This window comes from Fusarium musae, chromosome 4, assembly GCF_019915245.1.
Source record: "Fusarium musae strain F31 chromosome 4, whole genome shotgun sequence".
Taxonomy (NCBI): domain Eukaryota; kingdom Fungi; phylum Ascomycota; class Sordariomycetes; order Hypocreales; family Nectriaceae; genus Fusarium; species Fusarium musae.
Window position 1 is genome coordinate 662,490 of NC_058390.1, and position 16,716 is coordinate 679,205.

At 50.8% G+C, this 16,716-nt stretch overlaps 4 protein-coding genes across 4 annotated transcripts; 1 reads left to right on the top strand and 3 right to left on the bottom strand.

Moving 5' to 3' along the window:
• Positions 1–5,197: 5,197 nt before the first annotated feature.
• J7337_005157 (uncharacterized protein) lies at positions 5,198–6,992 on the bottom strand (the record flags this gene model as incomplete). Its single annotated transcript, XM_044822839.1, has 3 exons — positions 5,198–6,021; positions 6,087–6,755; positions 6,944–6,992. The coding sequence occupies 3 exons, from the start codon at positions 6,990–6,992 to the stop codon at positions 5,198–5,200; spliced, it is 1,542 nt and encodes a 513-aa protein (XP_044681330.1).
• A 698-nt stretch (positions 6,993–7,690) lies between these two features.
• J7337_005158 (uncharacterized protein) lies at positions 7,691–8,125 on the bottom strand (the record flags this gene model as incomplete). Its single annotated transcript, XM_044822840.1, has 1 exon — positions 7,691–8,125. The coding sequence occupies one exon, from the start codon at positions 8,123–8,125 to the stop codon at positions 7,691–7,693; it is 435 nt and encodes a 144-aa protein (XP_044681331.1).
• A 4,846-nt stretch (positions 8,126–12,971) lies between these two features.
• On the bottom strand, positions 12,972–14,516 carry J7337_005159 (uncharacterized protein; the record flags this gene model as incomplete). The annotated part of the gene is made up of 1 exon (XM_044822841.1): positions 12,972–14,516. The coding sequence occupies one exon, from the start codon at positions 14,514–14,516 to the stop codon at positions 12,972–12,974; it is 1,545 nt and encodes a 514-aa protein (XP_044681332.1).
• A 1,355-nt stretch (positions 14,517–15,871) lies between these two features.
• Positions 15,872–16,632, top strand: J7337_005160 (uncharacterized protein; the record flags this gene model as incomplete). Its single annotated transcript, XM_044822842.1, has 3 exons — positions 15,872–15,954; positions 16,156–16,206; positions 16,275–16,632. The coding sequence occupies 3 exons, from the start codon at positions 15,872–15,874 to the stop codon at positions 16,630–16,632; spliced, it is 492 nt and encodes a 163-aa protein (XP_044681333.1).
• Between the last annotated feature and the right edge of the window lie 84 nt (positions 16,633–16,716).

Here is a 16,716-nt window from a genome sequence, read left to right on the forward strand (position 1 = left end):
CTCACGAAATGCCCCGTATCTTTTGGCAGATGAGACGGAGACACGGAGGATTTTTGACACACGAGTATCGAGTACTTGAGATACTTTGTCCTCGACCCCCTTTTTTACAATTCGAGCGACCCCATCACATCGCATGGTAGGCGCCTCGCCACGTGCCTGGTAGCAGTGAGGGCGTGCATCAATGATTTCAGATGCTGCAAGAACAAACTCTATTATCTTCTGCACTGGGTTCGAGAAGAACATTGCTGTCAGCCACACTCAGCCACAGCAAGTACATATTTCATGATGATGGATTGATAAAGCGTCGAAGCTTTTACGTATGAGATATTAACAGAAGATGCAACACCTCCTCGGGCCTCTTGAACCAAAGCGGTGGTTTCTCCTCTCATTGAGTAATGAGTACGCCTTACCACAGTCGGTCTCTTTTCCTGCAGTCATCATTGTCTGCAACGCAGGGGGCCTTCTTCAGACTCTGCTTGTGTCTCCTGTCACCTCAGTCCCTTGAGGCCCCATCCATGCTTGCCTCGTGGTTTTTAGGTACATAGATGGAGCTAACTGATCTGGTCTCTTAGTTCTTGTGAGGAAGGGCGATGGGAAGTTGGGAGATCCACTTGCGTCCAACCTCATCTCTACTCGCAAATCGTGCCGCTACTCAACTAATCCCTGGCTTGAGGCCTAATTGAATATCATGGGCTCAATGGATATCCGGCTCATACGTCTTGGCGCACCCATTGACACGGTTGTTTCTTTTTCTGACTGCGCATCACTTCACCGTCTAGCAATTTTAAGCAGCCGTGCATGAGTTATATGCCGAGACGTTATTTGCTGATGGATTGAATGAGATATTCTAGGGCCCTTACTAGCGTCATGATCTCCCAAATCCCTGTCAGCAAATCCATGCAAGCCACGTCCACCCAGTCTCAGTGTGAACGGGGGTCCATGGCGAACGGCTCAGGGGTCATTGCAAGGCCTGTAATTTGCAGCCAGGATTATCCCAACGGCTCGAGGCGGATCGCCATATTCAATTCTACACCACGATATTAGTCAAATGACTTTTCTATGATGTGCTGGCAACAGCAGTGCCGTATCTCTGCATATGACAGTGTACAAAGGACAGTACATATAAGAATGACAATCAAGAAGCGGTATACCGGTCGGCGCTTTCATATGCCAGTTCTCAAGGGAAGAATGTCATCATTGCAGAAGACAACCACAGATAATGCAACTCTATGCCTGATCGGGGAACCGCAGCAACCCCTGGGCACGGCAAACCCAATCTTGGGCCCCCTTAGCAACGAACGAGCGATGAACGAGCCAACAGATTGATTAGAGGGTATAATTACTGTGATTAATCTCTACGAACTGTGGCATCTCTCAAGTCAGCCCCAAGAGAATTTGGCTGATGTTAGTCCGCTTTGAGCCATGTGTGTCTGTGTGGTGCATGGCCGACATGACAGAAACGGTAACAGGACGGAAATCGACGCTGACGAGGACACCATTAGACAAGAGATGGAGACAACAGGCTGACGCCTTTGTTCGACACGACTTCCTTCCATCTTCTTTCGGCGTAGCATGTCTCACTGTTCGTTACTCCTGCATGAGGAGCCCCCATCCTGCAGTTCCAAGGCCCCCCCTGGGAGCGTTGATGATTCCTCGATCACGGCCAGCAGCACCTCACTTCAACCTCTGACTGTCATGGAATAGAAGCTGCAGCAACCTTCTAGCGCAAACTCTATGACCCTACAGAACCCCTTGATTCTGCAACTCTAGCGTCCTCGATAAATCCAGCCTGTCATATACCGTTACTTGTCTAATAGTTCTCCACATCTCGGACCGCTTCGCCCTCTTCAGTTAGACGCATTTCCTCCAACTCAACGCAACCATCTTCATCTTCCAGTCACGAAGAAACGGCTGTGCAGCAGTTGAAGTTGGAGGCAAGACAGTACAGTACGTACAGTAGTTTGAAGCGCGCTTTGGGGGGCTGTAGCCTCTTCACCCTCCCTCTCGAATTGCTCTGCATCCACACAACACGTGCCGATGCCATTCTCTCCTGCAGATTGGCCTTGCATTGGCTTCGATCACCCTTCTGAACAGTCTTCCAGGCGCCTTCTAGGTTTTCTAGCCCTGAAGCTGATTTGTTACCTTCTCACTGGGCAACATGTTGCGGTGTACAGGACAGTACAGTAGAATACAGCACGGCACAGCACAACGCATTGTACGTTGTGCATCCCACACATCTGGGTATCTTCACCGCAAAGTGGGCGTCAAGACGTCAGATGCAGGTCATTGTTGTACATACAGGATCTTGCGGCCTTAGACGACATCGGGGTCGAAATTGCGATGGAAAATTGAAACAAAACAATTAAATGCCCGCGCTTTGCGTGAAGAAAGAGCTCAGACTCAAACAGGCTAAGCCACCTACGCAATAAAGCCCTGAGTTGCTGCTGTCAGTGTCTCACGGGACTGTTGCTTCGTTCGAGTTCGTTGCACCGCTAGGTTGGGGAATGCCTGTGCGTCCCTTCTGCTGGCGAAGTGCATACTCGGAAGGGAAAAGTCGCAATTATACAGTACAGTATACGATAAAAATACAGTTCAGAAGAGGAGTGATAGGCAATACCCAACTGAAAGTTGGGGTTTGTTTAGTGGCCGAGCTTCAGTGTCACCAGTTTCATTTCCAACGTCAGTGCAGGCCTTTCCTTGAGGCTTCAGGTGGAAGTCAGATGCAGATGTGGAGGGGACTTTTTAGTGCCCATGCCCATTGTTTCCCGCGGGAACAACCCGGCCGGTATGTATCTTTTGGTTTGTCTATCGCTGCAAGGTACTTACTTACTTGCCTTTACTTTGAGCCAAGCAATTGCGTGACGAGGCCTCTGTTTCGCCCTCTCCGACCAGGCGACGTCTTGTTCCGGTAGTCGGTGGTACAAACCGACGTTGACGAATTGAGGCTCGAGCCACGATGTCGTACAATCGCTTCTTTGCTTTTTGCCTGTTGCTAATCGAGAAAAACGTCCGAAGGGATCACGGAAACAAATAGAGTTTCCGCGAAACATAACGTTTGAGGCTGCTTTTCGCCCTTATGTCACGGAATCGAGACGGAAGTTCCGCGAAGAATGTCCATTACGTAGCTCCTCCGGAGGGCTGAGACTTTGTGTCTCTGGCTGCCTATGTGTGTGTGTGTGTGTCTGCCTCTGTCTGCCTGCCTACCTGTCTCATATCGAGTGTGTCGGTGTCGGTGTCGCACCGATATTCAATATGGAAATCGCCGTTTTGGGCATACAAGACCGTGACGCCACCCCGGCTCTTGAGAAGAGAGACAAGAGAAACGGCACGGCACTGGACAGGAGAGGACAGGACAGGACGGAACATTTACTGTACCTCGGGACTGTATCTCGGAGCCTGCCTGTTCGTTCAAGCCTAACCTGAGACTAAAGTTTGTGCTTGCTCCCTCGGAATCGCAAAAGTCCATGTTTAGAATACGCATGTGGCCGTATGAGATTGTGTCAAGCTGTCATTGCGAGACAAGGGCCATATGGTATGGATGGGCCACGTGCGTGTCCATGCAGTTTCGCCACGATCTTGTACAAGATTGGAAAAAATTGCACTTGAGAGCGTGGGAGGCAAAAGCAAGTATCTCAAGTCACTCTACTTGGTATTGTTGCGGCTCAATGTTGCGAATTTTCCCTGCTCGAGATCTCCCGCAACCGCAAGGGGCTCGAGCAGTGACATGTGGGATGCAACGCAACTGAGAAATGATATAGTTGTAGTCAAGGTGGACAACTGACGTCTTTGGGCAGGGTAAAAGGGAGCTACGTGGTGAGTAGCATAAGGATCGGTTTGGTATCAAGTATATCTGCTCCAAAACTCCAAGACGAGATACCACCTAACAGCACAGCAGCATGCATGCCTGTCATCTGCTAGAACAGCTTTTTACTGTACCCCTTGGCACATAGGGGGATAATCAACTAGACCATTAGCAGTATAAGCGCTGGAACGATATCAGATATCCTCCTCCCTGGTCCATGGGTTTAACCGTACACTGTAAGTGGGGACCCTCAGACTGCCCAATGTTCAACACTCCCCCTCCCTCTTTAGGACTCTGAGCCATGTGCTTGACGGGAACATGGCGGTGGAGATGCAGTCTCGATGTAACTCTCCTACGTATGTAGAAGACGCTTACCAGTAATGAAAAGAGAAGGATAATTTTAAAAACAACAACAACACCACGTACATACAGCACAGTACAGCAAACGTACACACCCTGGTAGATATGGGAATATGCCATTAATTATAGGTCGAAATTGGACAAGGGTCCGTACAGGGTTTTGGAATGTCATCGACCATGTAAGTGTATGGGGTAAAATGAAACCAGAGGATTTTCCCATCTTGGGGCCCGCCTGCTAGTCAAGAGATAGATGTTCATAGTGTACAAGTTGAGTTGCAATCACGATCCATGAGAGGAAGAATTGAGGCCAGAGTGTGAAGAATCCAAACGTGTGTATCTTGATTCGTGAAGAAAAAGTATCCTAGTAAGAACATGGGTAATACCATCATACACCGAGTAATGTATGTCAAAAACATCTCTAGAAACAAAGAACCCCATATCGCCAATAGTAAATTTCCTTACATTTGTCCCAATGCTTGTGTTTGTGTGTGTCTGTTCCAAATCGCACGCCTCCGTCCGCCCCTTTCCTTTCCTTTCATGTTTAAGTAAGTATACATGTCTAATAACAGTATTGCCTTTTCCCATAATGTGATGTTAACAGTACAGCAAGAAGTATAGTATGGCCGTTAGAGATGTTGTGGGGTACTTTGATTCCTCCTCTAAAAGTTTCCTGTCATGTCATGTCATGAAATGTTTTTTTTATGTTTGTTTTTTTGTGAGAAGATGATGACGATGTAGTAGTAGTGGTAGGTGGATGATAGATAGGTAGGTATGTTTGTATGTGGATGTGTAGGATGGGGCATGATCGACGTGGGTTGGAGCAGGATAGAGACTTGCCGCGGCGGGTAATCCCAGCACGCGGTAGGTTTGATGGATCGACATTCTGTGGTGCCGTGTTAACCTACGATGTCATGACATGCCTTACAGCATGTGATCCATGATACCGGAGTCAGTTCATGTGAAAGGTGAGGTAAGGTCAAGAGTCATGGCAAAGCCAAAGGTGTGGTCGATCCCCATCAGACAGACTTTCACTCTCTACTCCAGAGCCACTAGCCCGCAAAGCTCAGGGTACCTTTGGGCAAAGGTCTCAGCCAGACGCCAGTTGGAACCGTTCATCGCATGGGCCATGAGGGCATCCGTGAGCCCGACGTGGCCCGTCTGCGGATCTGTGACTAGCCCGTCTAGCGGCTGATAAGGCCAATTGACAAGGCGCAGCGCGTCGAAGTAGACCCTTTGAAACTCGTCTGTAGCGTAGAGATCCTGTCGCTCGATGGCGGCCTCGCGCAGACTGCCCCAGAGGAGCAGATCGAGCCATTGAGGGTGCGGAGTTGTCAGTTGTCGCTCTCGCGGCACGTAGTCTTCGCATAATCGAGCGCGTCTCTCTGGGGTAGGCTGCGCAAGCCAACAGATCATGGTTTGCAGAGGCGCAAAGATGGCGATGCGCTCAGTCAGTCGTGACATTCCTGCTGTGTCGATGAGGCTGCGGATGAGGTCGGTGATGGGATGAGGTGAGCAGGCGATCTGACCGTGGCGATCATGGCCGCGAAACAGTGAGCGCACGTCTATCTGATGAGGACCTAGAGTGTGAGCTAGAGACTCTGTGGTGATCATGCGGCGGCAGTCCTGGAGGAAGCCGACTAAGAGCTCATCAAAGCGACAGGCCGGCGGAGTGGTGAGAACGGGCCCAGATCCCGGCCAGGATGAGCCCGGTTGAGTCTGGCCCTTCAATGGACCGAGGACTGAGCCTGGGGGTAGTAGACGGGATACATGTTCCAGGCGGGCTGCTGCTGTTGAGCCATGTAAGTATGGGACACGGGATGAAGCGAGGGGTTGCTGAGGCGGAATCCGGCGTCTAGACACTGAGTGTGATTAGTCTCCTGTCTTGAGAAGCGAGAGCGGGAGTGAGATTGCTGGGTGACCGTACCGTGAGAGTCAACATCTTCATACTCCATCTTGATCACGTCCTTGTGAGCGTGGCCGACGCTGATGCTGGAGGAGCTTGTGTTGTTTGAGGGCATCAGCGAGGTGGGCACGCTGGTGGGAATGTAGCCGGCGCTGTAGTCGTCGGCAGATGAGGAAGGGCTTGAGACGTTGGAGGGGACGGGGCAGGAGACAGTGCTGGCCCATGACTCGCAGTTGTTAGGGAGGGGGACGTATTGCTGTCCATAGTCGGGGATGGGGCTGTAGTCGCCAGAAGGGAAGGGAGAGCCGCGAGGACTGGGGATGGCACCGCTGCCTGTGCTGAGGTTATCATCGTATACTGAGGGGCTGGTCAGAATGCTGTTGTGCGGTGACGAGGACGCCGGGATGGAGACTGAGAGGACCGTACCAGGTGCAGAGTAAGGCGACGAGGTGATTGAGACGCCCATGTTCTCCTTGAGTCGCATGAGCTCCTCCTCGAGCGCCTGGTTCCGTCGCAGAAGCTCCTGGACTGTCTGATCACGGCTCTGCTTGCTCTTGAGGTCCTCCAGCTCGCGCTCCAGGCGGTCAATGTGCTCCTTGGTTCGCGCCCGGATAGCCCTTTGAGCCTCTCGGTCGTTGGCTCTCTTGCGCGCGAGTTGTGAAGGTGTGAGGGTAGAGACGCTTCGTGTGCCTGTTGTCGGTGCGTGTCAGTTAGTGCTGCTGATCATAGGTATGTATGTATGTATGTATATATGAATCGAATTGACTTTGCTGCTTGGGCGCGATGTATGCAAGTGTGTATATATGTGTGTGTGTGTGTGTGTGTGTGTTTTTGCTTTTTCTGTCTCGCGTGGCTAGTTAGGCTTTTTGTTTACTTACCCTTTCGCTTAGAGCTCTTTGCAGGCTCGGCTGATGATGAGCGGACCATGTTGTCGGTAACGTTGTTGTTTTGTGAGGAGTATGAGATTGTGTGAGAGTCGGGTGAAGAAGAGTAAGGCATAGATGACGGTGACGAGGTGGGCGATGCGATCATGTCAAGTCAGGTCGACAAGATGGAGAGGGAGAGTGAGTATGTGGTGGATGTGAAGTGGGTATATATATATAGAAGGCCAAGACTTGTATGTGACGGATATGTTATACAAGTATGAAGGATGAAACCTCGAGTCAAGCAAGGTGAGGAAAGGAAGGGTCTCTGGATGGTGTATATATGCAAGTGAGGTGAGGTGAGGTGAGGTGAATGGATATGAGTTAGGATGAGATGAGATGTAGTAGAAGCTGTTGAAGTCTGTGGAGTCCTTGTGGTCTTAAGTCAAGGTCAAGGTCAAGGTCGTGCAAGTAAGTGTTCGCATGGAGATCGGCCCAGCTACGCTACTGTACTGTACTAGAGTAGAGTTGATCGACGAGGGGACAAGGGGTGTTGTTTATAACCATTTTCCCTATGGCGTCTCTGGCGTAGAACAACGAACGAACCCATCCTCTTTTTCTTTTTTTCGCCTTGGAGAAGGTGTATCTCCAACGGAGGAGGCGTGCTCCAACGTGTACGTACTGGTCGTGACGGACCCTTCAGACATGGCTAGGCTCACCCCCTAGAGTGGGAGGCCATGATGCTCCCTGTTGGTATTAGTGTTAGCGTTGGTCCGTCCGGCTCATGGGCCAGCGAGCGAGCAATGGAAATGGAACAGCAACAACAAGGCTGGTAGAGCGTGGGTCCTTCTGGTACGTGCTGGCTGGAGATGGAGCTGCTGGTGCTGGTGCTGGTGCTGGTACTGGTCCTGGTGCGCGGTCCGGTGCGCCACGCTTCGTGTTAGAATGAGAGTGTACTTTGAGCTTGTACTGAGGACATTGAATGTGTACATCCTCCTCCTCCTCCTCCTCCTCCTCCTCCAAGAGACTCTTCTTCTCTTTCTTCGTCTGCTTCTTCTTCAGTCTGGGGTTGGGGTGGCTTGGCTTATCCTTGTTTCTGGAGCGTTTCTTGCTTACAAATTCTCTTCTTCGGCCAACCCAATTCTTCTTCCAACGTACATACGTCGTCGATAAGCAGACTTTCAGAATAGCATTCATTTTCCAAGAATGTCCAGTTTTTCATATCCATGAACCAGACATGCCCGTAGACATTCAATGGCATGGTCTCGTCTGGCTTGACCTGGCCTGACCTTGATTTGACCCAATAACCAATTCCTCCTCCCCCCTTCTCAAATCGTCTTTCACAGTGAATGGATAACAACACCACAACACACTACTAACAGCAAGTAAACTCGGCGGGTCCCCATCATCTTCCTCGTGGTTTGTGGTTCCCAAGATTGATTGACGCTCCACTGCAAGCTCTCGGACCCTTTCTCCTGCGCTGAGCTGAACAAGAGCTTCGCTCGAGGGCCGCCTCTACCGTCAAGTTAATTCGTGTCTCTCGCCTCTATTGTCTGCAACAGGAAGAGCCCCCGTTCTGTCCTAAATGATCAATCGTTATCGATGTGATGTGTGGGCTCTGCGGCTGACTGTAAGGCAAGTATCGTAATATGCTCCTCGCTTGACAGCACGTTAGCAGTTAGCATCGCCGTTCCCTTGGACGGTTGGCGTTTTGGCTCTGATGCATCGAAACATTTCAACGCATTGAATGTCTTTGTGCATTTCAGTTGGTCATCAGAAAGTATTCCAGTTCGCCGCTGCTTTCGATTACAGTACCATCCCCGATAGCCATGCCCACGTTACAGATGAACCAGAGGGATTGATGAATCCAATCATCTGTCTTGCTATGCAGTAAAATGTCACTGCAATTAGCGGTGGAGTCATTCGACGGGCGTATTATTCCCAACCATGCCTTGCTTCGAGGCGTCGTGCTGCTGTCTGCTATGCCACCCTCGATTAATCGTGGAATATCGATGGTCCTGTCTGTTGTGTGTGCCTCAGTATCTCCCATCCTGATAAAACAAGGGTGTACTTGTTGTCTCAGAGCCGATAGCTCATGCCTGGGGTGCCCTTAGATGGTTGGGCCCTGAAGGAAGTTGACTGTTGACCTCGGCCATGACCTTGACCTTGAATTCGAGCCTGAACATAGAGCAATGTACTGTAACTCATGGTGTACTGACTGCACTGTAGCGTAGCGTGGCCCCCAGGGAAGCTCCCCCAGAAGCGTGGAAATGGACAAAGTCCCAGGGCACCAAGATGACACTCTGCAGCACTGAATCGAGAGCCCATCCCTACCTACCGCGCGAGCCCATCCCTACCTACCGCGCTCCCCCCCCCCCCCCACTACCCACTATGCACTGTCGTAGCCTATGACCCCTGCAGGATTAGACTTTCATCCCTCTAACCTAGCCGATATCCGGCGTAGTCGAAGTCGGGGTCAGGGTGTGAGGGCACCCAGTCGGTCGCCAGTGACGGCTCCGTAGTTAGCGCGCTTCGCGGTTCTAACCTCGGAGGACTCTGGGACTCTTCCACAGTTGATCCAAGGATCGTAGTGTAGCGGTGGAGCACGTGGGACCAGGGGGGCCCATCAGTAAGTGAGCGTGCTGTAAAGCCAAAGTCAACCACCACCAGACGCTCGTCCTCGACCTTAGTACAGTATCAGAAGTCGGACAAAACGTGGGAGCGTTACCATGGAGTGTTAACGGCACCAGCCATGCCTATCGCGAGTCGTACAGTATCACTCTGATCCTCCCCTTTTCATGCTAACTCTACTGTAAGTACTCGACGGCGTCGATCCAAATCCGCCCCCATATGGCATCATCACGGCCGCTTGTATGATCTGTGAGTACCGTACCGTCGACCATCTTGCGGTCAGTCCCAAAGCCAAGAACCAGTCCCCAGATCAGGCGCCGGGGCACATGGCAATGGAGATGGAGCCACGCTGCGGTCCTCTCTGTCTGGTCTGTATCAATCATATCTCTGCTGCAGTCTTCGGATTCCCCGCCAACATTTAACAAGAAACAATTCAGAAATCCACTCCATGCAGATCCCCCGTCCGTGTAAGTACAGTACAGTACATACAGGAGGAAATACTTGGCTGCAGCGCACGGAGCCCAGCATTCAGTCAGTCAGACTGTCTGTCAGTCCCCCCAGCGGACAAGATGCCTCCTTTGAGGAGTTGTCGGCCCTCAGAGCGCCAAAGCCATTTCCACTGCATGCATTCAGTCTGCTTCTTTTCAGCGTGGCAATTCGTTACTCGGACAAATGGACTGCACATTTCGCAGTCGCCGTAAGAAAAAGCAAGACAACCTAATCAACCACGGTCGCAATTCGGGGCTGAAAGTCTATGCTGCGGCGCAGCCAGGAGTAACTCCCCCAGGAGGAATAGCACACAGCACAGGGCGGTTTTAAGGATGTGGCCCCCTAGGACTCAAGGCCGTGGTGAGCCGCCGCTGACAGCTCATTTGTGCTGGCTGCTTTGAGTTTTTTGGGGCATGCAGGTGAGCTCCCTCTTTGAGACTTTGGAAGGGAAAAAAGAATCTTCTCTGCCAGGTTCCCCGAGCAAATGAGCGGTTCCCGCGGGATCTAGATCTAGACTGAGACTGAGACTGACCGACAGACTCCTGCATGGCGTCATTCTTTGCTGTGAGGCACCTCAATCGCAAACCTCGATGAGAATCTTGTTTGTTTCTTTACTTGCTTGCTTGCTTGCTTGCTTGCTTGCTTGCTTGTTTGTACTGTATTGCGTGTATCGAAGATCCTTCAACCTCACCTCACCTCACAAATGCTTCACCAAGTTTTTGTTGTATTCTATTCTTGACAATCATGACCGAACCTGTCTCGGCAGTTGAAAAGCTGAGCTGATCTTGATGCGCGTCCGTCAGCTGAAATCGTCAGCAATCCATAATTCTCAACCGTTTTCAGCATCTCTCTTCAACGTCGCGTTGCATCAATGACGTCTCACTGAAAGGGTTCCTTGCTCCCATCCCAGCAGGGCCTCTCTCCCCCCCGACTAGAGCCATCTTTCTCCCGCCGCCAAACACCGAATCTTGCTTTTCGATCTTGCTCAGCGTTGCATTCAAGATGAGAGAACAACTCTGATCGTGAGGTTCATCCCGCGCTGCGTGAGCGTGATGGACCTTTGACAGTTTTGACTAGAGTTTAGCAGCGCGAATTGATTGCCATTCCCAACTGTGACCAAAGAACCAAGACCCGGGAACTTGGTAACTGCTGCTGCCGCCGGCAAGGGTGAAGAGAACCGAACCCGTGGAGAAGGAGATGGGTAACGCAGCAAAAAAAGCAAGCAATTCCCAATCATGAACTTGTCTTCTTTACCCCAGAAAATAGTGAAAAAAGAGCAACAGCCGCAAATGGTCACCCGCAGCGCAGGCTTCGATCATGGCTTGCTTGCGTGCTGTGATCCATATCTCGCTAGCCACAATTCCGCTGCTGTGCTAGAGCCTAGAGGATGGACCCCTTGCCAACCGATTGATTAAACCCATGCTTCGTGGAGCTCGCGATGTGATACGGAGTACATACACAATGATGTGATTCGACTTGACTGGGGCTTTTTTGTTTTAGCCAGTCCAGTGGATAAAGCAATTGAATGAACTTGATCAAAACCCTGTCAGGGGCCTTGTTGTCTTGTCTCGATACTCCGTACTCTCGTGATGGATACGCACGTCAGCAGTTGTCTGGTGAGGCTTCAATCCGTATAATTGCACGTAACCAATCCTCGACCCAAGTTCCCTGTGATGATCTACAATAGCCCCATGACTGTCTACCCCATGTATCGTCCACCAGGGCCATGATGCCTAGTCGGAGTTCTTTTTCTCCATCTATTAGCATCTATGAACCAGTGAACTCTCTGGCTCCGGCCCCGGAGCGTCGAGCAATCTTAGACCTGTATCGAGCTATTTCCCAAGTCTCGTAGCCAAGGCGGTCGTTAGGTCTTTGTCGGTTGGTATAGCTCTTGGCATCGACTCTGGGATCCTAGGGGAGGAAAGAAAACTCAGGACCTTAACCATAAGTGATAAAAATGCTTAGGTAGATCCAGTCTAAACTTAGGAAACTTTTTGCTAAGTTTTATTTTGACACCCTGCATCAAGGTTCGGTGTTTTCTTGCCCCCTGAGGTCATCTTTCTAGGGTCCTTCGTATGTTCTGATCTTGTGTTCACTGTGGAATGCTTTGAGAGCTTGAGCTTTGAGGGACCCATATTGGCTGATTGCCTGCCCCGTTGGAGACTTACGGTACTTCGCTTAGATTGACCCAATTCCTCCGAGAACCATTGGCCTTAATTCCTCCCGGTTCCGCTCCAGAGAACTGGTTGTCCCAAGGGTGAGGAGATGAGTTTAGTCTGTCAGTGGCTTCCGTACTGGTTGCTTCATGTTGCGCCTCTGGCGTCGACAAAGCCTGTAGTAAGTGCCCGTTGTTAGCCACCATGGAACCACTGACCTGTCTTAAACTTTGGGCTTATCTGTCACAAATCCGCGCTCCCGGGTGAACTTCACCCGGTGAAGGGTATCCCGAGGGGGCCGTAGCTAAGACAGATATCGGTCGCATGCCTCACATCACAACAACACAAACCCTAGGCTTGCAATTTCGAAGAATGTTCAAGGGTTTCGACGCCAAGCCCTATCTTGGCTCAGCCTCCAGTGTATACGGGCTAGGAACCCTCATGCATAAGCTAAATAGTCATAGTCTGCCTGTTTTACTGACGGGGATAGGCCGACCCTGGTCACGAATAGTAGATCCACAGGATGATGACCCGGAAATCGGATCCTCACCCTGGCGCCGGGGATCAAGCTGGTCCTGTCTGATAGGTTCGGCAGCTTTGTAACTCTCATCCAAGATGTGCTATAGTTCAGCTGCTCATGTGTATCTACGAGTTGCCATCTCGTTCAATTTGGTGGCGTTGTCCACGGGATGGTCGTCATATGTAGTGTAGTGTAGGCATCTGAAGTTGTTTGCTTGGTGCTTGCTTGTTGTACGGAATGGCAATTATCATGATATCTCAGGGTTCTCGTCCTTAACCGCCTCCACCAATTCCTCCATCCCACCCACCGATGTTGGGCCACTCATTCCCTTCGGTGGAAGAGCCCATCGAGGCAACGGGCTAACATATGACCAGGCACCGCCTGCATCTTCATACCGAAGACTGTGGAGCCATAGCGATAGCTCATGTTCACCAGGGTCCGAGTAAAGAGGTGTCTCGCAAATGTCGCAGAGCTCGCCCGTAAGCTTCTCGGCCCTCTTCTCTTCATATCTATCCACCATGGCATCGTAATAAGCAACAGCTTCCGCCACTTCGTCTTTGCCCATCCGAGACAGCCGGCTCACGATGTCTTCGTCTGTGTTTTGAGTCGCATCGGCGTCGTTTTGTCCCAGATCAACGCCCCAGACCCGCCGGTTAGCATAGATAGGATCATTTTGAATAGGATGGCCAAGATGTTGAAGGTGAACCCGCAACTGATGAGTGCGACCTGTAACAGGGAGACATCGAACAATGGAGTATCCCTTCTTGTTTGCCCAAGGGCGAAGTTTCTCCTCCTGAACTTGTTCAGGAGTTTTAGGGCGGTCGTTTGCTTCGCTCTCTCCCTCGGCAGGATAGTAGGCCAACTTCTTAAACACAGTTCGGGCTGTCTTGCCATTCGCGCGCACCCTGTTAAGGCCAAGCTTGGGAGATATTTGTAGAATGGGTTGGTCGCAAACAACCTCGCCATCGGGGAACTCGCCCATCACTCGAGCGATGTATTCTTTTCTCACTGTGCGGTCCTTGATCTTGATGCCCAAAGCCTCTGCAGCAGGTGGGTTCTTGGCAATGAACATGATACCACTTGTGAGACGGTCCAGGCGGTTGCAGAGGTATGGCAAGAATGCTGGGCCGCGGTCTGATTTCATAATCTCAACAACCGAGTTGAAGTTGTACCTGCCTGCAGGGTGCACGGGAACACCCGCGGGCTTGTTGATAACGATCATATCTTCATCCTCGTGGATGATCTGTACAGGATCCTCTGTTACCGGAGGTTCATGACGGTGCAGAGTGTGAGAAATGAGGTCACCATTCCGGAGAATATAATCGGGCCCGACTCGCCGACCATTAACAAAGATAGTTCCCCGTATCATCGACTGCCGATAGTACTCTAGCGGACGGTCCCTGAATTCAGATTCATAGATTTCAAGGAGGGGTCTGTTCCGCCATCTCTCCTTGCAATGTGTGTTGTAAGTATAATGGTATGGAACTACCCGACGCAATCCATCTCCCTCAAAGTGATATGGCCGAGGCCAGGGGTCTCCAACCGGTGTAATGAGGGGCTCGTCTGACTCCGAGACCTTTGGCGGATCTTGCTTCTTCTTTTGCTTTGGACGTCTTTGATTTTGTTGTTTATTGTTGTTGGTGGCGGCTTGTGGTGGATCAGAGCTTGGTTGGCTCGGGACAGGGCTTGGTGTAAGACCCTTGTCACTCTGAATATCAAGATCCTGGAAAGAATTCGCAAAGATGTTGTCTTCGGAGGGCGAAGCCTCAAGCTTCGGTGACGACGTAGCCATTGCAAGGGGGCGCCTTCCACGAGGGGGTAACGAGGAGGCTGTGACTGTGGCCCTGGGCAGTGACCTAGATCTTCGTAATGCGGAGGAGTGCGGGCCGAGGAGAAGAGCAGCAGCTCTCATTCCTCAGCAACAGTCGAGGAGAAGATGCGGCGCTTTTTGCGGCGCTTTTTAACCTTGTGTGCGGCAGGCAAAGGTATGCCTGGAAGATAAGGGCGTCTTCTTCGGCAAAGGGTTGAAAGAATGTGTAGTGACAAATTATCACTGACGTCTATGGGCCCGAGGATTAGCGAGACTCCCTTGGCAAACATTGTCTTTGAAATTCTGACGATATCTTTTTCTGTGGGTTGAGGCAACGGCAGAAACGAGCGGTGACACGCGGCAGGAATGGACCCCTCGCCTGTTCTAGGGAATTAATCCCCGGGCGGTCTGAGCCTTTTTGGAGAGTCGACTCCTCTGCAGGGCAAAGGTAAAGCCTGATTTGCCCGTGTTGGCAGATGGTTTCAAGATTCCCCCGCCAAAAGGTCAATCTAGTCAATCTAGAGCCCACTGACGAACAGGGCTTGAGGGGGGGCACTGGCCTGCAGGCGTCTAGCCCAGTCCAGGCCAGGCTTCCCCGTCATCCACTGTCTCTCGGGTGCTCTAGGGGATTTGAGTGCCCGACCTTAGCAGGCTTAGCTGCCACGACCGCGGAATCTAGGTCAACCGTCCACTAAAATCAGCCTCGCGCGCGGACAAACCGCTGTCGAAGACGGGAATGCCTCATGAATTCCCGGGGCTGGGAACAAACAAAAACAATTCAGAGTGAATGTATCCGTACGTCAAAAGAGACCTCGGCTTTTCCATTTTGAGATTGGGCAACCCAGGACCTCGGAAACACATCCAAAAGTGAATACCCCAGGAATTCACTGCTTCTCGCATCTCATCTTATTCCGTTTCAATTCAATTCTGCCTCCATCGTGATATTGAGATCTTGCCCCTTGGCTCCCGATTCTCTGAACACTGGGGCTGTTTCCTCATCGACACAACGTAAACACCATCGGAGACATAAGAGGTCCAGACAACAAGGCTACCCCATAACTATTTCACATCGCGCGCAACTGTCGAAGGATCAAATCATCAGTCTCAGTCCCTTCAGTCTAGACTCATTGACCTCGGTCGCATTTCTTGCTTGGTCTGTTTTGTTTTCTTGGCAATTCGCCCAATAGACTTTACGCCTCTCTACCCACGCAGACGGCGCTACCAGTTGTTTACTACCACAAAACAAGTCCTTCGTAAAGTGAAAAGGGCATAAGCAAAAAGCCACGGTCGAGAACGCTACGGATCCATTAACTTACCCCAGAGAATCGAACCGCGGAATGGGTAACAAGGCTTCACCTGCGGAGCTCAAGACCCGCAAGAGAGAAGACTATCGTTTCTTCCTTGACTACCGCACGCGATGGTGAGTTCACGCCTCATTGATGCTTTAACTTAGTAGCTAAAGCCGTATCCTTTGCTCCGGATTATTACCATCACTCATCCTTTGACCCTTCCCTACCTTATCTTTGCGAACTGCGGAATGCGTCAACTGTCACAGTGACATCTCTCACGTGTACAAGGGATATGATTTATCGCTTCGATAGACTGACTCCCTTGTTAATAGGAACGACAATGATATGTACGACCACATGAACAATTCCGTTTACAATTTTTTGTAAGTATGATCAAAAGTGACGATCTCTCTACGATCTCAAGATCCAGCGAGTAACCCTCAATTCTCAGATTCGACTCTATCATCAACGCATACCTCATTGAGAATTGTGGTCTCCATCCTCCTACAGCACCACAGTTTGGCATGTGCGTGCACACCCACACTGACTATTTTTCGTCTATCGCGTACCCTGCTGTCGCGGAGCTTGCCCTACGTGTCAACAAGCTAGGTAAATCTAGCGTCACGTACGAGACGGCGCTCTTTGAGAAGGGCAAGGATGAGGTGAAGGCGGTAGGGGAGTTTATACAGGTGTATGTTGATCGTGAGACGAATAGACCGCTAAAGGATGGTATGGCCTCAACGCTTCGTGAAAAGCTGCAGGAGCTGGTCGTTGATGACGATGCAATTAAAGCAAAGGCTAAGCTCTAAGGATATATGTAAGCATTGGATATGAATGGCTTACATGAGCCACTATGATAAACAATTAATGATTAGTGCTATTCGCCTGCCAGT